This window comes from Aspergillus novofumigatus (genome assembly GCF_002847465.1).
Source record: "Aspergillus novofumigatus IBT 16806 chromosome Unknown P174scaffold_5, whole genome shotgun sequence".
Lineage (NCBI taxonomy): Eukaryota > Fungi > Ascomycota > Eurotiomycetes > Eurotiales > Aspergillaceae > Aspergillus > Aspergillus novofumigatus.
Genome location: NW_020194278.1, coordinates 1,558,112 through 1,579,961, shown reverse-complemented (window position 1 = coordinate 1,579,961; position 21,850 = coordinate 1,558,112). Strand labels below are relative to the sequence as shown.

The 21,850-nt window shown below is 49.9% G+C and overlaps 8 protein-coding genes across 8 annotated transcripts; 6 read left to right on the top strand and 2 right to left on the bottom strand.

Annotated features, from left to right (window-relative positions):
* Positions 1-3,044: 3,044 nt before the first annotated feature.
* On the top strand, positions 3,045-3,584 carry P174DRAFT_432218 (uncharacterized protein; the record flags this gene model as incomplete). Its single annotated transcript, XM_024825741.1, has 1 exon — positions 3,045-3,584. The coding sequence occupies one exon, from the start codon at positions 3,045-3,047 to the stop codon at positions 3,582-3,584; it is 540 nt and encodes a 179-aa protein (XP_024681445.1).
* Positions 3,585-4,798: 1,214 nt separating this feature from the next.
* Positions 4,799-5,787, top strand: P174DRAFT_504931 (uncharacterized protein; the record flags this gene model as incomplete). The annotated part of the gene is made up of 2 exons (XM_024831238.1): positions 4,799-5,056; positions 5,230-5,787. The coding sequence occupies 2 exons, from the start codon at positions 4,799-4,801 to the stop codon at positions 5,785-5,787; spliced, it is 816 nt and encodes a 271-aa protein (XP_024681444.1).
* Positions 5,788-7,810: 2,023 nt separating this feature from the next.
* P174DRAFT_432216 (uncharacterized protein) lies at positions 7,811-8,395 on the bottom strand (the record flags this gene model as incomplete). Its single annotated transcript, XM_024825740.1, has 1 exon — positions 7,811-8,395. One exon carries the CDS (start codon positions 8,393-8,395, stop codon positions 7,811-7,813), a length of 585 nt encoding a protein of 194 aa, XP_024681443.1.
* A 1,350-nt stretch (positions 8,396-9,745) lies between these two features.
* P174DRAFT_442726 (uncharacterized protein) lies at positions 9,746-10,654 on the top strand. The gene is made up of 2 exons (XM_024827641.1): positions 9,746-10,180; positions 10,201-10,654. Exons 1-2 carry the CDS (start codon positions 9,844-9,846, stop codon positions 10,488-10,490), a joined length of 627 nt encoding a protein of 208 aa, XP_024681442.1. The 5' UTR covers positions 9,746-9,843; the 3' UTR covers positions 10,491-10,654.
* Positions 10,655-10,827: 173 nt separating this feature from the next.
* Positions 10,828-11,554, top strand: ScwA. The gene is made up of 3 exons (XM_024829054.1): positions 10,828-11,126; positions 11,174-11,356; positions 11,410-11,554. Exons 1-2 carry the CDS (start codon positions 11,057-11,059, stop codon positions 11,335-11,337), a joined length of 234 nt encoding a protein of 77 aa, XP_024681441.1. The 5' UTR covers positions 10,828-11,056; the 3' UTR covers positions 11,338-11,356; positions 11,410-11,554.
* Positions 11,555-12,240: 686 nt separating this feature from the next.
* Positions 12,241-14,604, top strand: dppIV (prolyl dipeptidyl peptidase DppIV; the record flags this gene model as incomplete). The annotated part of the gene is made up of 2 exons (XM_024823516.1): positions 12,241-12,258; positions 12,313-14,604. The coding sequence occupies exons 1-2, from the start codon at positions 12,253-12,255 to the stop codon at positions 14,602-14,604; spliced, it is 2,298 nt and encodes a 765-aa protein (XP_024681440.1). The 5' UTR covers positions 12,241-12,252.
* A 961-nt stretch (positions 14,605-15,565) lies between these two features.
* Positions 15,566-17,893, top strand: P174DRAFT_432213 (uncharacterized protein; the record flags this gene model as incomplete). Its single annotated transcript, XM_024825739.1, has 2 exons — positions 15,566-15,679; positions 15,728-17,893. 2 exons carry the CDS (start codon positions 15,566-15,568, stop codon positions 17,891-17,893), a joined length of 2,280 nt encoding a protein of 759 aa, XP_024681439.1.
* Positions 17,894-20,153: 2,260 nt separating this feature from the next.
* On the bottom strand, positions 20,154-20,626 carry P174DRAFT_432212 (ATP synthase subunit C family protein; the record flags this gene model as incomplete). Its single annotated transcript, XM_024825738.1, has 2 exons — positions 20,154-20,509; positions 20,548-20,626. 2 exons carry the CDS (start codon positions 20,624-20,626, stop codon positions 20,154-20,156), a joined length of 435 nt encoding a protein of 144 aa, XP_024681438.1.
* Between the last annotated feature and the right edge of the window lie 1,224 nt (positions 20,627-21,850).

The following is a 21,850-nucleotide window of genomic DNA, read 5'->3' as shown; positions in this document are numbered from 1 at the left end:
AATTGGAATGAGTTGAGTCCCAGGAGCTCCGCCTATGTCCGCCATAGCCATGGCCGTGGTCAGAATACCGGGACTGCGGATGAAGATGAGAAGGATGAGCAGCAGATGAGGCAGCTAAGAAGACAAGGAGGAATAGCTGCCACATTGTGGCAAATTTTGCTATGGACTTCATATAAGCAGTACCAAGAGTGACTCGCAGCGAAATGAAAATGGAGAAATATCAAGTTGGTAGATGATATAGAGAGCACAAGAGGAACGCAATAATGGACAGACAAGGAACGAATAGGTTACCAACGGTTACACCGTACTTTTTCAACAGCTTTGTATTCCAAATTCCCAGGACAGTGCTGGAATGGCCTTTTATAGATGACTCAATGACCAAGCTTCAAAAAAAGAAAATGGCTTCGGCAGGCTGAAGGGAAGGGATACATCTGCCCTCCAGGTATTGCCTCCGTTGAGGCATATATTCCAGGGTACTCCTTAAGTCGCAGACCATGACTGGCTGACAATTTCATTTAGTTTGGAAGCGAACATCGCATGGAGTACTAAAGGGTAAGCAAAGAATCAACGTCAGGAGCTTTCTCCGAATGTAGAACTTTATCCCAAGCTACAACATATTCTCATACGCAGAGACCATCATCAGTGGTAATGAGAGTCTCCACTCGCACTCTATTCACTGTGTAGCCGGTGTCATGATGCTTGTAGGGCCAAGAATGAGGTGTAAGATGATATATTGTATCTTGGACAGTTAATTTCCCTGAGATTACGAGTTATCCCATCGGTTCCGATTCCTAGCTGTCTGTTCTGTTTTACAGCTGAAATCACCCACAATTATTGATTAATTTGTGGCAAAGACAACTTCCTTTCCACCAAGAGGTCCGACTGGCTGGGTGCCGTAGCCCGTAGTGTTAGAACGCCGCGCACAGAGACTGCTAGAATGATCTATACTAGACAAACCAGGCTAAAGGAGTACCGTCGTTAACTAGTAGGATGGTCCCTAATCCAAGTGGCTGTGGGAGTACGGGTTCGCTTTTTGCGTTGGCTCATATTCGCCTGTCTGTTATGGAGTGCCTGTCTAGCTATCGAGCCTAGTGCGAGCATGCTAATTTGGTAGGTGACATGGTAGGGGATCTATCAGGCTCACTGACCTAAGCCTGTAGTAGCATATGATCCTGTGCCTGGTTTGGAGAATTAAGCTTAAACGGTGGTTGTGATAGGCAAAGTTGTGCACAGACATGGTTTTATGATGCCACGAAGCTATGACTATTAATCATACCTTTGTGAAGCAGTCATTTTGATCATTAGGGGAGTATCCCATATGTGACTGGAATCTATATTTGTAGACTACGCTAATTTAGGCCTAAGAACTGTAGCTTCAAAGTCGTCTATTATAATAGTCGCGTGGCCCTAACCTAGGCTAACCTATTCCCACTTAGCCATTAGGACTGACACGTGCATGATTAAAAGCCATTCTACACCATAATAGGAAGGTCACATTGTGCTCTATTTGCTAAAAGAGTAGATTGGCTATAAGGTTAGTGGCAAGCCACTAGGCTTTGGAACAGTCATGGGCATGGCGTTGACGCGCCAGGCCATCACACAGTTCACACTACAGTGGGCTCAGCTCAACAGGCTGAGTCACTAGAGGAATCTGAATTCTATACTCATGCTACCATTCTTGCAATTCTGCTAGCCATTCAAAAGATGGACGCAAGAACGTTATTTGGAAAAGAGAAGATGAGGGCATAACATAAGAGTCGTAAGCAGGTCTTTTATGAATGTTATGGAGAGAGGCAGGCACAAGGATAATAACAAGTCACTACTGGTGAGATATAGTGTTTCACTAATATGCAACCAATATAGTGGCGTAGGCATGGTGTTATATTGCCAAGATGGGGCACATACCCTTCTGTATAGATAGACATTGTTGGAATAGGATACCACTATGATTTCGGATATGAAGCCCTGCCAAGACTGAGGAGTACATCATCCGGACACCTTGTATTATACTACAGATGCCCTTATTATGGGTTACAGCATCGACCACCCCTAACCTATCAGAACTCCATGACAGATAGAGATGAAGTGAAACTTAGCCAATTGACTCTGCCGATTAATCCAGGGTCTTAAAGATCTTAGAGGATTGCCTTAAAGCCCTTACAATAATATACTGGCATACGTGACTAGAGGTCATTTTGACTTAAATTACCCAAGGTAACAAAGGTGGCCGTGTCCGTGCGCGGCTAGGTTAGGGAATTCTATGTTAGCACTGCCAAGTTAATATATAGACCTAGTTTCTCGCTTCCTCCTCTCTAGCATTCCCACTTCAGTCCCTTATGGCTATAGTCTAGCTTGTGATAATATGCATTTATTTACTTATTACGTTATGCATTCCTCTGTTATTATCAAGCCTGCATACCCTGGTCGATTACACGACTTATCAGGACCCTTTACTCTTTTCTAATTAGCCTTGTTACCAGTATGGATCTTAAAACAAAAGAACTACCCCTCTTCTCCCCCAGTATGGTTCATGCACATCTTCGACTTCTCCCATCTACACCATATCCATTTGTACCGCCTCGATGATAATAAGGTTCTCAGTCTTAGCCTTAATGGCAAGTGTTGGCGCAGCCGACCTAATTGCCAGTGAGACAAGCTTTTCAAGTACAAATATTGCAACTGCAACCTCACTTCTAGCTATCACAACACCCTTTGTACAGCTCCCTGAATGCACCTCTATTTGGGATATAACCAGTACCTCAATAATGATCAATGACACCATCATACATACCACTGTTCTGGTGTCAGACCGTGCAGATGAGCGATTCACAACTTGCCAACCGCCAGGATGGGACAGCAATGAGAATGCTAGTCGCTTTTCATTTAGCCCAGCCGTGTGCCCCAGCGAATGGACGTACCATCAGATGGCAACAGAAAGATATCCTGGTGATGGTAAACACGTCTATACGCACTCAACTGCATACTGCTGCTCCAGGTCTGGTTTTTCAACTCCTGTTTACTTGACTTGACTTCGCCGGCTTACCATGCCTCTTATCCTTATCTTACAACTGAGCAAGATAGCCAAGGCTGACTTTCTTGGATACAGTGGCTTCACTCTATCAAGGAACCTCTCCAATCTCATGGACATCAAAGCATCATGCTACCGTACAGTCACCCCCGGTAAGACAACAATCACTGGGACACTTTCACACGGTGAGGGCACGCGAGTCCTGTTCACCGATGGAATCCAGGTACACCAGGCATGGGCAATCTCATGGGCGGCATCTGACACCAAAACAATGTCTCCATCGCTACCCCTACTAACCAATTCAATGGTCATCCCTACATGGGTGCCGGGGGAGATCATCCCACCAGGCAAGTACGACAGGGGCAGTGAGGGGTCGGATATGCCAGGCTGGGAACCTATTATGAGGTTTATAATGATAGGCGTTCCTATTATTGGTGTAGTGCTTATTGCATCGTGTGTTTGGGCCTGTATCTGGTGCCGGCGAGTGAGACGGAAGGAACGGCAAGAAACAGAAGAATTAGTCAAGCAGCAGGAAATACACACTACATCATTGTAGCCTACAGCAAATGATGATACGGTGGGATTACTAGTCACTACCTACGGTAGGTACTATAAAGTCAGCCTCTATCATACTCTTTGCAGTTTACTGCTTATTACTACGGTAATATTCTTCCTCCACCCTATTTAGTTCCTAATAGTCTTTAAGTCTATGCTTTAGCAGATGCTAGCAGTAATAACACTTTAGGATTTCAGCCTTAATATAAATCCTGGTTAAGATAGACGTACGGAAGCAATCTAACAGTCCCCATACAGATTCAGTCAATTACTCTATAGGTAGTCTGAGGATATACTCAAGAGAGTATCCTCCATTTGAGAAATAGAAAAAGACAACATTCAACGTCATATTCTATCGAGACACACATGGTCAACACAGTGCGTATGAATATACTAGTCTCAAGTTCATGTACAGCTGTGCTATGTTACCCCGATAAGGTTGAAAATTTTCCTTTTCAATGTTCTGGCAGTGGTCGGAGCGTCCATGCCTCTGCGTACTGTATAAAGTGTCATGAGGCAGGTTCTGGTGGGAAGACTGATTATTATTGATACAGTTGATATACAAAGTGAAATTCTATATGAATGTCCGTAGCATAGGTTTTTTCCCTATTTTGGTTGGGTTTTCCCTATGCTGTTATGTGAATGCAAAGGCATATATGTTATTTAACTTGCGAGCGGCTTTTCATAACAAATGTCAACTTAATAAGCTCTTATGTTTTCACAAAGTCAGTTATCCTCAGAAGGCTAGTTTCCTAATGAAAAGGTAGTCTATTATAACTTAATGCTAGGTATTCAGGAGGGTAAGCATTTCCAAGACCCCTTAGATGCGAGTCATGCAACGGACGCAACGCACTGGTAGCGCCCTATACTAGCGCAGCCAACACTATTGGTGCTTATCCCCAAAGGCTTCCGGGCTCTGAGCCTCTGTCAGGTTGGGCCGTCCCGCCGGTCAGATATATCACATATCGCCCTGTAACCTCCCCTCCCCCCCAACCCCCCAAACATTAATATCGACTCTCACAGAGCATCTTGGTCAAGCAATTCGGGCATTTCCCCCCCCCCCCCCCCCAAAAAAAACACGGCCAAGGCAATTTCCGCACAAGTCACCGCCAGCAGTGCCTTGGTTACAAGTACGGAGTATATTCCAAGCTTTGCCCGTAGCCACTCATTTTACCCACCTACCTCACCCGTCCGTCTCCCATACTATCTCACGTCATGAACATATTTCGCAAGCTCCGCGGTAAGGCCAGCCGCAGCAGCCGTGGCAGTAAGCCCGCGCCATCAGCGCCGGCCACGATAGCAGAGAGCGAAAGTGTTAACCCTTCCCCTCCCCCTCGCGCCATGCATATCAGCGAGGTGAAGCGGGAACCCACCTGGCTATCATCTATCTACAGTCCCGGTTCCAAGATCCAGTCTATTACCATTATGGTCGCGAATGCCAAAGGCGCCGCCGACTACTTGCGTCTTTACAGGGTATGTTATCTATCCATCTATCTACATGTCCACCCAGCGCATTGCAACATGCCTACATGCACGCATGCTCCTAGTCGATTCAAGTACTATATATACTATACGACACACCCCCAACCCGGCGCTAGCCAAGCTGAGCTCACCCACACCCGCGCGTGCGGTTTTCATCTATATAGCTACTCCAGCGAGAAACGGATTACGGAAGCGAGTTCGACCCGACGACGGGCGGCTACGATACAGACTACCTTTGCGACGGGTACATGTATAATGTCTGCTTTGATTCTGTGCCGGACCCCACAGGGCTTTGGGCTGCTAAGTCGGCTCTCCTCACCATCATGCAGCATGTCTGCCTTGTTTTGACGTATGACGCCTCGTCAAGGGAATCGTGGGATGAATTGGCCGCTGTCTGTGAGGGGATGCGAAGCCGCAGTGAAGATGGGGTCCTCTCTCCTTATCCTTTTCTTGCGACAGTGATTGTCACCATGGGTGAAGGTGAAGGTGAAGGTGAAGAATGCCCCATGTCCGTGTTGCAAGGAGAAGCTGAGACGTTTGCAACTCAGCGGAACTATCTCTTTGTCAAGGTTTCGCGCAGAACTGGGCGCGGTGTTTGCGATGCAGTTGGCTCACTAGTTGAGAGGGCGCACGGCGCTCGTGGGCAATATGCTATGGATCAGGAGGGTGAGCCCCAGAGGTATAAGAGGGCGCAGGTATTAAAGGCATTATTTTCACCATAGCTAGGGATGGGATCATAGCTAGGGATGGGATGCCCAGCTTGATCAGGACTAACATCATCAAATCATGGATATCATGGATGGATGTGATATGTATCGCCGCCGTAGTCTAGTCACTAGGATTGCATCTCGATGCAAGATGAGCCCCTATCTGCCCACTGGATATTGTTCTGGCATCTCCAACAATAGCCTAAATTAACCCTAAATAGGGCAACTATGTACTTAGAATATAATAACTAAAGCCTTGTGACCACTGCCATACTTTTACTATTGTATGTTTTTCCCCTTTTCCTTTTCAAGCTTTTGCTGTTCTTTCCGGGAAGTTTTTCCTCGCGTGCATTGTGGCTTCCTGCAGGTGGTCGTGCTGCGTATAGGGCAACAGGTGTGGGACTGCAGGAGCATTTTCTCGACCTTGGGCAACAACTGGCTGAGCTCGAATGGATGCGACGTGGAAGGCAGTCAGAAAGACATGGCCTGTTGTGAGCACGCCGTCTTCCTGTGAGGACACCCAGAAACGCACGGCAAAACGGAGCTCGAGGTAGGAGTGGCAACCTGCTTGCACCGGTGGTGCAAGTCAGGGCTTGACACCCAGTTTCTCTCCTTTCCAACTGCAAGGAACTGGGGTCCATCTTCGGTATCACGCGTTATTATGGCTGGATAGCTGACGCTTCCAGCGCTCGAGCATGGTACTATCGTCTCATCCCACTTGAAGATGTCAGTATCGTCACGGGCTTGTTAGGGATGGGTAAGGGCTCCTCAGTTTCTGCTCCAGAAGATGCCAAAGTTACCTGGTCCCTGACTGCTGATGGCTGGACTTCTGCGCCGCGGTTCTACGTCCTAATGTCAGCAGATTGTCTCCGATTTTGACAAAGCAGTTCAACTTACTTGGCGGGCGAGCCAGCCAGCTCCGACTAGACTAGGACAGGGCATTCAGGGAGTCAAGCCGCAGACATAGTGCCTAGGGTAGGAACTAGGCAAAAGTATGAGACGTGCAATGAAAGGTTCATAGATCGAAAGTCTTGATATCGGAAAGGACACAGGTTAACAGGCTATTCCTAAGCATTATAACATACACCACTAATACTGGTTGAGATCCCGAGGTCCTGAAAAAGTCCCATTTTATATGCTATACATGAGGTGGCCGCTGGCTTACAATGGCCTCGCTTACCATTATGTTAGAACTTAACTAGCTAGTTAGATCACTCTCTGCAGCCATACACGCCAAGCGCGCCCTAGCCACCAAAGATCCATCCAGAGGATCACGATGATCATTAGTTTGACTCCAACGAGAACACAAAATGATTACCTTATCCGACACGGTTAAAAGGAGCAAGCCGCTAATTCTCCACTGCCTCGATCGCTGAGACAGGCAAAGACGACTGCAATGTGGTTGTGGGGGTATCTATGGAATCTCGCCTACCAAATCAGACTGACTGTTGTCATTCGTGATAAGTCAATAATAACAGCCATTAAATGGGAGTAGTTACCTCTCTAGACGTTTAATGATGGGTCAAATCGATTCCAAGGATGATGTCACTTTGCTGCCGGAAAGCTCTTGGCATACGTAAACAAATTTGCGACCCCATATCTAAAGCTACGAACACGCCACATTTAGATAGCCTTGGACCAGGTTTCAAGAGTGATCCATTTGTTGCTACTGTGAGTCAATGCCGATAGTCAATACCATTTCTAATGATTAACGTGCTTTAGCTGCCCGCTGAAGATATTTCATCCTACGATTGCATTCATCTCATCAATCCGGTAAGGTTGTTCTTTATATACTGTAAAAAAGGAAACAGGGAAGGAGGGGGCCGGCAGAAACGTACACTAACGCAACTTTTATCCCAGGCAATAGCTGTTGAAGTGACAGGATTCAGCGCTTGGGACCTCAGTCAAAGGATGAGCCACAGCAAGAACAGATGCCCTACTTTTGTGTTTTGCTCTGATAAAACGCCTTATAAGCTACCCTCATCTCAGCCGTAGGTAGCCATCAAATGAATCATTCTTGAGACCTGAGCTCGTCATACTATGGTAGAAAATGGCGAGGCCGTTCTACGTGTCGCCAGTGTGTAGCTGGATCAGGATGGCCGAAAAGCTCATGCCAGGAGTCGGTTTTGTCCTCCGGCCAGATTTGATAGTGAAACTCCTCAGCCCCGGTGATAGTTGGATGTAGCATCTCAATCCTTGAAACTTTGGGCCCTAGGTTTCCCATCAGGATTGGCTCCTCAATAGTTTGATAGTTTGATCCACCGTATGGATTGTATCGCTCGGGAGGAGGCGGTGATAGCACAGTGACTATTCCCTTGTCTTGCGCAATATGATAGGCGTACATAGCAGATGCGCCCTTCATATACTTGGACCAGCCTTTGATTGATTTCTTGGACCGTAAGCACTGCGGATGATCATGAGCCATTAGAGGCCCCATCACTGTTGTTAATGTCTGCATTCCATGTCTATCCGCCCAAATCTGGGCCAATTGACGGGGTATTCCACTCCACATAACCTGACGTCCGGGTTGCCATATATCATCGTGGAACTGATCGCAGATTTGTCTTGCCTCCTCGGCGGTAAGAAAGTCAAGGAAAATTTCAAGTGTCTTTGGTGAGCACATATGGACATAGTCAAGATCTTAAATTCAGAGCCATCTCAATAATCCCATGTGTGAGAACGTATAGAGCTGACAATATTTATATATTGGAAATGTACATCATGATGTCACTATTCATTTTGAAGGTAGGAAAAAACTCATTACCTCACACCTTCTACTTCTTGATTACATCTAGGTAATCAGGAGATCGATGCTCAAGCTCTAGAATCTCCGAGTAGACCAAGGATAAATATGGCAGAACAGACAGTGGCCTGAATGACTGCCGAGCCAAGCATAGAACATCATGATTCATCAGAGTTTGGGCTACCAAAGTACCATCCACGCGTTCATTGCACACCAAGGTTGTAACCCCTCATCCAGAGTTGGGAGTAGATTGGTTGTACTCGTTAGAGCAACGATCAAGAAAAGATCCCAGGTCGGAATCAATGGTTCAGACCCTCGACCTTACCTTGAAGGTCCATGTAGAACTGGAGTTGGTGTTGGAACTGGGGTTGACCCTGACGCAGTCAACGGAGTTCTATGGCCATGAGGCGTAATCTATGTGCTTCGCGCACCAGGATAAACAGGCTTACCACCAGTGATGGCACATTGCAAATTTACATTGTCGCTTCAGGCGCTGAAGCGATGGCCCATTTCGCCTGCCCTGTTGTAGCTTTGACTTGCGTATGCGACAGAAACTCTTTATTCTTGCTAAATCCCAGTTCCGACACAACATGATCCAATATTCAGCCCGTTACTATTAGTGATACACATGAAACAGTGAACCCTAAAATGGCATCTAAGGGTAAATCATCGGAGCTCCGTGGATCCAATATATTTGGGCGTTGTCAGCTACATGCGGTGTTTGCCAGGGGTAACAAACCTACGCCAGTAGACCAAAAATCATTGAGACATTGTGCATGGCCCAAGAGCAGCAGGTATCCTTATGGAACTGCAATTCCGGTGGCATTGAACAGATTCATTATTCTCTGCGGGAGGCCACCGCAGACAAGAGAAGACAAAAAGTGAAAAGATAATACCAGTTCTCTGGATTCAGAAATTATTTTTGCAGTCATTACTCGGGATATTATCACTCAGACTCTGGAGACTTTTCCCTCTTAATCTTAGGAGAAGCAGGAACATGTCCAGTTGGCTAGGTTTGCGGATCAAGCTTTCGGGTACAACTTAGCAACAGGCATACCCAGGAACGCCAGAGCACTTTGTAGACTATCTAGATACGAAGAGGGAAAAAAAAATTTCAGGCGTCCAACACGCCAAGGACCGTTCGTATTTCTAATGGAATTATCACCATGAACTAGTTAACACTAAAATCGGCTACACGCGGATGACTCATAGCATCTTCAGTAAGCACACAATCAGCAGCCAAATCGTCGCCTAGAATAGATCCCTGACGCGCAGTGATAATCCTACTCACAAGGGAAATCAAATCAAGCCAAGGAGTAAGGACCACGATGGCCTGCACCCTGGTCCCCATCAACCTCCACAATCCAGCCGAGTACGCCGAGCTGCAGGCCCAGCGCGTTCGATGCGGCTGGGACGCAGAAGACACCAAGATCCTCGCCTGGCGCGAGAAGCAAGACCGGAACCTGAAATCGTTCTTTTGGATCACACTTCCCGCCCAATCTCCTCCCGGGGAACATGCAGGAAACCAGGCAGACGAGAAACGCACGATCCGCGCAGGCCACATATCCCTGGACGCCTACGCCGACCCTCCAGACCCTGAACTCGCTTGCGCCGATAAATCCATACTGACGATCCAGAGTTTTTTCATTCTGCCAGAGTACCGGGGTAACGGTCTCGGGGAAAAGTCATGGATCTGGTCGAGGGGATGGCGAGCCAGGAGCCGTGGGGGAGTCCGGCGTGCCGCTTTGTGACGGTCAATGCGATTAGCAGGCGGTATTTCTACGAGGATTGGCCTGAGAAACTTGCGCTGTGGGAGACGTGGGCGGACAATCTGCCGGTGATGTGCAATGTGGATTGGTATTCGCGGCGGGGGTACGTGCACTGGAAGACGGAGCCGCGGTATCGAGAGCAGTCGAAGAGCGGGGAGGAGATTATCATCTTGGCAGATTTTTTGAGGAAGCCTATTACTCGATAGGATGTGAAGCAGGTTTGGGATCATCTCATGGTTGATGCAAGAGTATGGTTGGGATGTATCTAAATTGATGAGGATTGACGATGACGATGCGAGGAGATGTACATAGAGTTGGTTGTCCTTGCATTTTCAAGGAAAGCATCAGCAATAATTTATTCCGTGCAGGGAACCAGTATCAGAGTGCTGATAGCTCGAAGTAAGCTTTGACGAGGGTTGGGCTGAAATGAAGCCAGTACCCGGATGTGATATCACAATGCGATACCCCTTGCTTCTGCGCCACTATCGGGCCATGCATGATCTGCATAGATCTGTCGATCATGCATAGTCCGTTGAGAACGCCTTGCTGTATACGTGCATGAGGATCAGGTCATAGAGCTTCATCTCGTCTAAGCAGAAGATCAACAACCCGCTCATTTGCCGACCAAGATATAAAAGGCCTGAACAATCGAGCCTTCTCCCATCATCACCAACACATTCTTTCACCTCAACGAGCCTTCTTCCATCATCACCAACACATTCTTTCACCTCAACAAGCCTTCTCATCTCTCAAACTCCAATCAAACTCCAAAATGCAGTTCTCTACCATCCTCTCCCTCCTCGCCGTTGCCGGCATGACCGTGGCTGCCCCTTCTGTCGCCCGTATGTCTCCCAAACCCAACAGAGTAAACCACCAACTAACGAACCAGGTCGCCAATCCAATAACAACGTTGCGAACGGCGTCGCCAACGATGTGCTCGAGGACGGCGTGACCGTCGACGACACCGCCAAGGACATCAATGCTCCGGTGGGTGCCGGTGTGCTGGGCAGCGTAAACCAGGTTGCTCCCAAGGGCGGATTGCCTCCTTTCTAGATAAGGTCGTGTAGGAACGGTATGCATCCGTGGTTAGTGGGTGGTCACGGCTAATGCTAATGGTGTTGATAGATCGAGATGATTGGATATAGTCGAGATGATGGTTCTATGTGTATTTAAGTCGTGATGCAGTGGATGGTGAATGTGAGATAGTCTTCTGGCCTTCATGGTGGATGTAGTCTAGTAATAAGAGAATGACTTTATTGTCAATAGATGGAGTTGATTCGGCAACGCTGACTATCATCAATAATTCGTATAAACTTCATTAAAAGCAATTTTCAATGGATTTGCACAATATCAACAAGAATGCAAAACTTGAAGCAGACCTTTGAATCATGCAATATCCAGACAATCCTCATTCCAACCCGGAAGTTCAATAATCTATCCTTCGGCAGGCTATTTGTGCCTTACTTTGTAATATGTCAAATCTATGAGAGAGCACAAATAGACCTTCCAGTTAATAAATGTATGTATAGATACTGTAGAATGATGATGATCCTACACAGACCAATTCGGTATAGATAGAATGTGAGATATACCCAATTGCTCCGCAGGATTTAGGAAATTGCCGAGTAAGACATACCAAAGGACCAAATAACGATAATAACAATGCAGACCAATCAACAACGATGTTTTGCTTGTCAATTCCTTGTTCCTCGTCTGCGCAGTCTTGGGTTACAGCGCTAAGAGCCTACTCCGCTGATAGCCAGCCTCGGTCTACAATTGTTTGCTTGGCAGGCGAAAACAGACGATTTGAATGGTAGATTATCGAGATCAAGAGCTATCTCCTGCGTATTCTCCGTCGGGGTTAGAATGATACAATCATCTTGGCTCTGGTATGCGGGGGTCATTCCCCCATATTTAAGGTCGGGGTAGCCATGCAAGTAGCTCACTGTGTTGCCAGCCGCAATCAACATGAAGGTATGTACTTTATCATACAAATCTAGAGAATGCATATGACTGACAATGCAATAGTGGTCAATTCTCCTTCTGGTCGGCTGCGCTGCCGCCATTGACGTCCCTCGTCATCCATATGCCCCCACTGGAAGCGGCAAGAAACGATTGAGCTTCAATGAGACGGTCGTCAAGCGAGCCATTTCCCCCTCGGCCATCTCGGTCGAGTGGATTTCTACCTCCGAGGATGGGGATTATGTCTACCAAGACCAGGACGGCAGTCTGAAAATCCAGAGCATCATCACCAACCACACGCAAACCCTCGTCCCTGCGGACAAAGTGCCCGAGGATGCCTACAGCTACTGGATCCATCCTAATCTCTCCTCGGTGCTCTGGGCCACCAACTACACCAAGCAATACCGCCACTCGTACTTTGCCGACTACTTTATCCAGGACGTGCAGTCGATGAATCTGAGGCCCCTGGCCCCGGACCAGTCCGGCGACGTCCAGTACGCTCAGTGGAGTCCAACCGGCGACGCCATCGCGTTTGTCCGCGGCAACGACGTCTTCGTCTGGACCAATGCCTCAACTAGCCAGATTACGAATGATGGCGGACCGGATCTCTTCAACGGCGTCCCGGACTGGATCTACGAGGAGGAGATCCTAGGCGATCGCTTTGCGCTGTGGTTCTCGCCGGACGGCGCGTACCTGGCCTTCCTGCGGTTCAACGAGACGGGAGTCCCGACCTTCACCGTGCCGTACTACATGGACAATGAGGAGATCGCGCCGCCGTACCCGCGCGAGCTGGAGCTGCGGTATCCCAAGGTGTCGCAGACGAATCCCACCGTCGAGCTGAACCTGCTGGAGCTGCGCACCGGCGAGCGGACGCCTGTGCCGATCGATGCGTTTGATGCAAAGGAGCTGATCATCGGCGAGGTCGCGTGGTTGACGGAGAAGCATGACGTCGTGGCTGTCAAGGCGTTCAACCGCGTGCAGGACCGGCAAAAGGTCGTCGCTGTGGATGTGGCCACGCTCAGGACCGAGACCATCAACGAACGCGACGGTACGGACGGATGGCTCGATAATCTGCTGTCCATGGCGTACATCGGGCCCATTGGCGAGCCCAAGAAGGAGTACTACATCGACATTTCCGACCAGTCCGGCTGGGCGCATCTCTGGCTCTTCCCTGTCGCCGGGGGTGAGCCCATCGCCCTGACCAAAGGCGAGTGGGAAGTGACCGCCATCGTCAGCATCGATAAGTCGCGCCAGCTGGTCTACTTCCTCTCCACGAAGCACCACAGCACCGAGCGCCATCTCTACTCCGTCTCTTGGAAGACGATGGAAATTACCCCCTTGGTCGACGACACCGTCCCCGCCGTCTGGGCCGCCTCCTTCTCCTCGCAGGGCGGATACTACATCCTCTCCTACCGCGGGCCCGACGTGCCCTACCAGGACCTCTACGCCATCAACTCCACCACGCCCCTGCGCATCATCACCAGCAACGCGGCCGTGCTCGACGCCCTGAAAGAATACACCCTGCCTAACATCACCTACTTCGAGCTGGCCCTCCCCAGCGGCGAAACCCTCAACGTCATGCAGCGCCTCCCCGTCAAGTTCTCCCCCAAGAAGAAGTACCCCGTTCTATTCACCCCTTACGGCGGTCCCGGTGCACAAGAAGTCTCCAAGGCCTGGCAATCCCTCGACTTCAAGGCCTACATCGCCTCAGACCCGGAGCTCGAGTACATCACCTGGACAGTCGACAACCGCGGGACGGGGTACAAGGGTCGCGCATTCCGGTGCCAAGTCACCAGCCGGCTGGGCGAGCTCGAAGCCGCGGACCAGGTCTTCGCCGCGCAGCAGGCCGCCAAGCTCCCCTATGTCGACGCAGACCACATCGCCATCTGGGGGTGGAGTTACGGCGGCTATCTAACGGGCAAAGTCATCGAGACCGACAGCGGGGCGTTCTCGCTTGGTGTGCAGACGGCTCCAGTCTCGGACTGGCGGTTCTATGACTCGATGTACACGGAGCGGTATATGAAGACGCTGGAGAGCAACGCGGCAGGGTACAATGCCAGTGCGATCCGGAAGGTAGCGGGGTACAAGAATGTGCGTGGCGGGGTGCTGATCCAGCATGGGACGGGCGATGATAATGTGCATTTCCAGAATGCCGCGGCGCTGGTAGACACGCTTGTTGGGGCGGGAGTGACGCCGGACAAGTTGCAGGTGCAATGGTTTACGGATTCGGATCATGGGATTCGGTACCATGGGGGGAGTGTGTTCTTGTACCGGCAATTGTCGAAGAAGCTGTATGAGGAGAAGAACCGAAAGGACAAGGGGAAGACGCATCAGTGGAGTAAGAAGTCGGTTCTGTAGATAGACTCATGTATGCACATGGCAGCAATACGTCTTCCGTCTCCTTTCTGCATCTTCTAGAGCCCCAGATATGTCTAATTCTCTGTTCCTGCAGCAAGACTCGGCGGATACACTCAGGCTCAGGAGTGGCGTTTCCACTCAAATTCTATCATGAGGTAATCAGAACGGCTTGACGACAGAAATCATCCCTCAGGGCTGCAAGCCACCAGCATGGTTCTCGTGCCTGTGACAATCGAGTTATCATGATGATCATTTCTAGAGATACCCCTGGTCTCGGACGCGTACCATCGCCGTCTTCCAGTATGACTCTCATTGACTTGTTTGCTCTCGCCAGCTTATATTCTAAGAGGTTACTGACATTGTCAGAAGAAAGCAAATGTCACAGTAGGGGGTATCATTCCCAAAAGGGCAATATGTCCACAGAGACTAACCTCAATGAAGTTAGACCGGAATTGTTATCCCAAAGAGGTAATCAGCTCAACATAATCTCTGGAAACAAAAGACACTTCCAGTTTTCATTGACACCTTCAAAGGAGTTCTAGAGAGGTATAGGAAGGCGATTGCTTGGCTGTTGACCGCGATTCTTCTCATCCGAGGAGGTTCGCAGGCTGATGCGACCATGAAGTATTCCGAGAGGTCAGCTCACAGCGTCTTCGCTATGTAGCGTGCCAGCGACGCGTCTGATCATTATCAGCAGCTTAAGCTTATCCCATTCATCAATAATGATAACCGAATCTTCATCACGATCCAACACTAGGCAGCTACTAATGGATCGATTTGCCCCGTAAAACTTTGTCTACAGCTCGTTTGATAGGCAGAGGAGACAAGGCAGCATTCAAAGTGGCTATGAGGGGGCGCTGCGGACGAGGCTCCCCCGCCCAGGTGGCCTAACTCGTCTTTAAATTCCACGAAGTCCCTCGAGCGACTTGAAATGCGTATCTAGTAATAAGCTATCGTGAAAATGTCTCTGTCTGTGTCGACGGCTGAGATTCTGGTGTCTGACCTTCCAACCAAATCGGTCACTCTGACTCCGCTCAGAGCGACTGTCGTTCGCGAAATCCAAACTACTATCCAGGTAAGTGTCGCCTACAAAGAATTCTAAGATATATGCTAATTTGTACAGCCCGGTCAGAATGAAATTACCATCCTTGGGCTCGATCCTCAGGTCGACCCCGATTCCATCCGTGTCGACGGCTCCGGTTCAGCAACCATCACCGACATCCAGACCGACATAGTTCCTCGCCGGGAGAATTTCGAGGATGTCTACCCCGAAGAGTCGGACAATGAGCTGAGCGACGCGTTAGAAACCGACTCGGATGAAGATTTCGGCATCGATGATTCGGAACTTCAGGCGGTACGGAAAGAAATCGCAGAGGTTGAGGCTGCTCTCGCCAAAGCGCGCGGCAATCAAGCCATGTCGCTCGCTGTTTCGACTTTCATGGATGGCTACGGGAAGAAATTGAGCATGGAGAATGCGGACGCGGCAAAGCTGAATGATTTCCTTCAGCTTTACGTCCAGCGCCACTCGGTCGAATGCGACCGTCACCACCAGTCTACAGTGGAAATAAAAGAGGCGGAGAAAAGCCTAGAGCGACTCAATCAAAAGCGAGCACGACTGGAAACCAAGTACAACAAAGCCAAGGAGACTGCTCTGAAGGATGTGCGTAAAGAGCGCAAAAAGCGCCTGCGGGAGCGCGAAGAGAAAAAGAAGAAACAACAACAGTTGCGAAACGAGCGAAAGGTGTTCTGGACCCGTACCGTCAGCCGGGTCGTGGTCCATCTCGACAGTCACTCGATCATGACTCCGGGATCGAGCCGACGCAGCTCGGTTGTGGAAAAGGCTGGAAGTAGCGCCGATGCTGCAGACGTGACACTGCGTCTGACATATGTGGTACCCGGTCCTCGCTGGGTGTCTCGTTATGATCTCAGGATCAGCACTCCTTCTTCGTCAGCCCGTCTGACCTACCGCGCCGAGTTCCACAACTCCTGCTCGGAGACATGGCGGGACACCCAGGTGACTCTGTCCACCTCCCAGGCTTCCTTTTCGGGGCTGGAGGAGCGCATTCCGCAACTGCAAGGCTGGCATATCAAGTTGGATCCTAACAACGCAGGCCTGCCTTCGTGGAACAACATCTTGCGCAGCCTGGACGAACCTGGCCAGCCCCTTCAGGCTCACGCAAAGTTACTTAGACAACAGTTTACGGCAATGCAAAAGGCAAATCAACAGCGGCTTAACAATGTGCCGCAAGCTCAGATGCAGGCACCGCAGGCTGCACCCGTCTCACTGTTCGGAGCTCCACCGCGCGCGGGCGCTCAATCCGGCTTGTTCGGCTCAAACGCACAGCAACAGCAAGCACAAAGTCAGCAACAGCAAGCACAAAGTCAGCAACAGGCTCAGATCGAGCGGGGAGAGAGGTTGGATAGCCTACCTGCGTCTGGGTTCGGGATGGCCATGCGTGCACAAGGACCGGGAGCACCGCCTAGCATCTCATACTTCAACAGCGCTGGCTCGAATACCGCCAACGAGAACGATGACGAGGATGATGACGAGGACGAGGATAGCCAAACCATCGCGGCAGCCAGTCTGGAACATCAGGACTCCGTCAAGCAAGACTACGGCTTGACCACGACATACGATCTTCCAGGGCGCCGTACGCTTGTACCGTCGAGCGTGCATCGGCGACACGTACTGGCCGAGCTAGACCTAAAGTCGATGACTCTTACCCACATCATCGTGCCTAAGATCCGCGCGGCGGCCTTCCTGCGCGCCCGCATCCAGAATACATCCTCGGTAACCATCCTCCGCGGCCGAGCGGGGATGACAGTCGACGGCACCTTCCTGGGTACGACGGCCTTGCCCAACTGCGCGCCAAACGACGCCTTTAATATGTCCTTGGGCGTCGATCCGTCGATTCTAGTCACGTACGCGAAGCCGTCCGTCCGCCGCGTTGGGGGCGGGTTCTTCAGCAAGGAGCACACGGCTGTCTTTCGACGGGCATGCTGGGTGAAGAACACCAAGAGCATTGCCGTTGATCTGATTGTTTCCGAGCAGGTCCCGCTAAGCGAGGACGATAAACTACGTGTGCAGATCCTCGAGCCGAAGGGGTTGGAAAAGGAAGGCGATCAGGTCAAGATGGCGATGGAGGGTAAGGGCAGCGGGAGTGTATCCCTGGGCAAGAACGGCGAGATCAAGTGGATGTTGAGGTTGCAGCCAGGCAAGGATATCAGATTGGCACTGGAATATGAAGCCAGGGTTCCTCCGGGCAGTCAGGTAGAGGTTGTCAAATAGTGATTGCGTTATAGCTAGCCTAGTCTATCAATCTATGCATTATACGTCAAGATATTACAAATCGCCCAGTAGTGCCATTTACCAGTCAAGACTCCCCGGCATTCGCTGTCGACGCTCCTGATCTTTATCCCCTTCCTCCTTCGTCGTAGTCTTCTCTTCACGAGCACCATCCCCCCTCCTGTCTACGACCGCAATTCCCCACCTCTCCCTCCAACACGCCAACTCCTCCCGCCACAGATCATTCACGCACGGATCACACGAACTCCCACAACACTCCCCCAGTCCTGGCGGCGGCGGCGGATCATCATATTCTCGCGCCGCAGCCCGGACAAGCTGTTTCCGGCGGGTGGTGCTCAGCCGTTTTGCGGTTTTGATGCGCGGGACGGACTCGGGGTGTAGAGGGGAGTCGGCTTCGAATCTGCTTGCGCATTAGGGGGTGTGAGGGTTGGTAGGAGGGAGGTGAGCGTCATTGTCTATGTCTTGCTTAGCTTGACGAAGTTCCACAATGTTTCCGACTCGTACCTGATGGAAGAATGATTTCCCGCGGGATGGTTAGTCAGCTGCTTGGTGGTATCGGCAGGGTTTGTGTGTAGTCGGTGAGGGTTGGGATATGTGGAGGTTCATGATATGGACATGATTCTTCAATTGTCTTTTGTCTTCAACTGGTATTGTTGAGTATTGGTGTTGTTGCTGGGCCATCTCATCCCGGGAGTGCCCGTGAGTCGTGACTGTGGCGTGCGGAGTGTGGGGTATCACCATTAGCATCATGTTACGGTGATGATTATGACAAGTATAAGAGGAACTACAGTGTCATGAAGTGATCGGATCGGTTAGGCATCATTGTTTAAGGATATAGGTAGTATGAAGTGCCTAGAGCTTGTAGGTGCTTGACCTCGACGTCAGGCTCGGTGGCCAGTCATGAGCTCCAAGCGAGAGGTCGCAGGGAAGAATATATATTACTCTTCACTACAAGCTTTAGTTCCCTGGAAGAGTGCAATAGCTAGCCTGTAGTTCAGTATTAATCTTAAGTGATATAGCTAACCACAGTCAAGACAATATATATCAACAGCATACAGTGCCGACTCTTGTCCCACCAACACCATTGACTCTATTCCAGCACTCCTTTACGATCTCATCCACAATAATGCTGATTTCTCTTAATTACAGCACTTGATCCTTCATCAGAACCACGTGATACATACCATCCCCATAACAACGCGTGCGTGTAGATTACCCAACCCACCCCTTTCGGGGTTCATAACTAGCTATCTCTGCATAAATATGCACCCATTCTTCAGCTGATTTTCTCTCGCATGACTGGAAGCAAATACCCGGCATTTGCTGCGGAAGAGCCACGATATCCCGATCTCGCATCGAATCGGAAATAGGCCGGAGTCCTACCGTATCCCGTCGTCCGTAAGCCCGTAAGGTAAGGTACTTCCGTTGCAGGCGGTGACTCGGCAACTGGCGAGCTGCAAATCCCCTGTCGGTTCAGCGTAGTCTGAGTACTTGTAGGTGGTGTATCAATTGAGCTGAGCTATCATTTATTTGCATGTGTCCTGCGTCCTGTACGTATGTATCCATTCCCAACAACTTACTTTTCCTGTTAGCAAACAAAATGATGGGCTGTGAGTTCGTTTGTGAGCCGGATTGCCGAGTCGATCAACTGCACAGATTTCAGTCAAACTGAAAGACGGCGACGCACCGCAATTGATGCATTGGATGATTTCTTACGAGAATATATATTTATCATAATGGAGTAGCAACTAGATAGACTGTAATTGTGCAGTAGAGTAGCTGGGATGAAGCCGGGGAAGCGGGAATCCTATATCCACCGTGGCAGTTGACTCCATTCAGATTGTCCACTTTACTGACACTGGCCAAGTGTCAAGCTACCCCAGATTCAGTCGTAGATTGATCAATTCTACTGAAGATGGAATACAAGGGAAAAAGATGAGAGCTCCAGGTGAGTGGCCATTTTAAACTCTATATGTACAGTTTATTTGATTGGGATGATTGCTGGCGGGAAAGTAGTACATGATATATCAAAAAGACCACCACAAATTACCTCTAAAACACACACCCCCCGAGCCAACGCACACAACGCCGGACGGAGAAGTTGAAAGCAAGAAGTTTGGTCTTGTTTCATCAGATATGCAGCGTTGTCTTGAAAAGATTTTTGATTCGTTTCGATTCGTCCCATCCGTTCAAAAAACTAGTCCAACGTGCACATCCTTGACCCAGAGAGGTCAAAAGTCGTTTAGACGTACTTGCACATCATGGCAACCATCAGGTCGAACAGACCGATGGCTTCGACGAAAGCGAAACCCAGAATGGCGTAGGAGAAGAGCTGACCACGCAGAGCAGGGTTGCGGGAGACACCGAGGAGGAGGGCACCGAAGACGAGACCGATACCGATACCGGCACCACCGAGACCGATGGCGGCAGAGCCCATACCCATGTTCTGGGAGACCTGGACCATGGCGTCGGCGATTTCAGAGGAGTACTGGCGGCGGGACTGGACGTTGGCGAAGACCTGGCGAGCGTTGGCCTGGATGAGGCTGGGCTGCTGACGCTTGATGGTCTGGAAGGGGTCATGGGGAGAGCGGTCTTGCGCTGGGTGGTGAAGGTCCGCTTGGGAGCCAGCTGCAGACGAGCGGCAGGACGGGCAACCTTGGTGGTTGCGGCCATCTGGGAGGCCAGGCGAGAGGCAAAGACACGAGAGGAGGCCATTGTGATTTTTGTGGTGGTGTTTTTGAGATTGGAGATGGTCTCAAAGAAGGTAGGTTAGAGTGTGTGGGAGGAAAGGAAAAAAAAAAAGAGGAGAGAAAGGAAAAAGGAGAGCTGGGAGAGCTTTTGGGGGGAGAAAAAGGCGGGAGGGCAGGATGACCCAGAGACCCATCTAGGACATAAATACTTCCATGCCGAATTTTCACCAGTCGGTGTTAGTGCGTTGGGAGCAAGCCCTAGCAGTTGTCCTCTATCCGTATCTCCAAGGTATCTGTCTGTTTCATTCCCTCATTGACCAGACAACCTACCTGGCCTTCCCACTCCGGATGGACTTATCGGGTTCGTCCGGGTTATGGCCAAGGTGGCATTTGTCCTGGTACAGCCAATTGTTCAGGGTCCTTGCAGGCCGCGCAGCTCCGTAGAGTCCACAGACTAACCATCGATCCTCCCACTTTTCTACTGTTCTTGACACGAGTTTACTTCTGTGTTGCTATCTACTACACTATTTAGTGTCAATTGAGTCACTAACAATAAATCAAAGCAATTGACAAAAGAACGGCAGAAACTAAAGGGAGAGGGAGCTGGAGCTGGCAAGAGCAGGATGGATGACGAATTTTTTTCTCGTGCGGTGGATCGAATTATGGGTCCGATAATTTGGTTCGACCCGCCCGATCCAAAGCTCTCCGCCAATCATAAACGCCAAAAAGCAGGCCGCCGTGTCGGAGTCAATAAAACCGGGCCGATTCGGGCTGCGGCTCCACCAGAACCGGAGGTTGAGCGCCAGAAACGACCAGAACAGGAAGAGACCAGCCACTGGTTTCGGCTGGAGGGAAAAATAGTCTTCTTGTTCCGAGGGAAACTGCCAAATGTCTCGCCGACTGGGTTGGCCTCATCGTTCCGTCAGGTTCTCTCTGAGCTGTGGGAAGGCACTTGTCCTCAGCTCAGCTGTCCTTAAAAGAGGCCCTCTGTCGTGGTCAAATTGAGAGGTCGAATGCGACTCATCCGACTCATTCGAGGGAGCTGCACAGGTTATATATGCTTGGATACATCTGAGGGTTCGCCCTGGTTTGGCTTTCTCCGAAGCAGGCTAGAATCCTCCGGGTTTTAGCCTGAAATTTCTGCGGATAGATCATCCTGAGGTCACCGACAGTACACACCATAGAGGACACGTACTCATAGTAGTCTACGTGTTGTTTGCTACCTTAGCATAATTGACATTGATCTCTT

Bases quoted from the DNA above. Each gene is read 5' to 3' on its own strand.
- P174DRAFT_442726 (XM_024827641.1), top strand. From the start codon at position 9,844: ATGGCCTGCACCCTGGTCCCCATCAACCTCCACAATCCAGCCGAGTAC.
- ScwA (XM_024829054.1), top strand. From the start codon at position 11,057: ATGCAGTTCTCTACCATCCTCTCCCTCCTCGCCGTTGCCGGCATGACC. The intron at 11,127-11,173 runs GTATGTCTCCCA...CTAACGAACCAG, and splicing joins GGCTGCCCCTTCTGTCGCCC to GTCGCCAATCCAATAACAAC.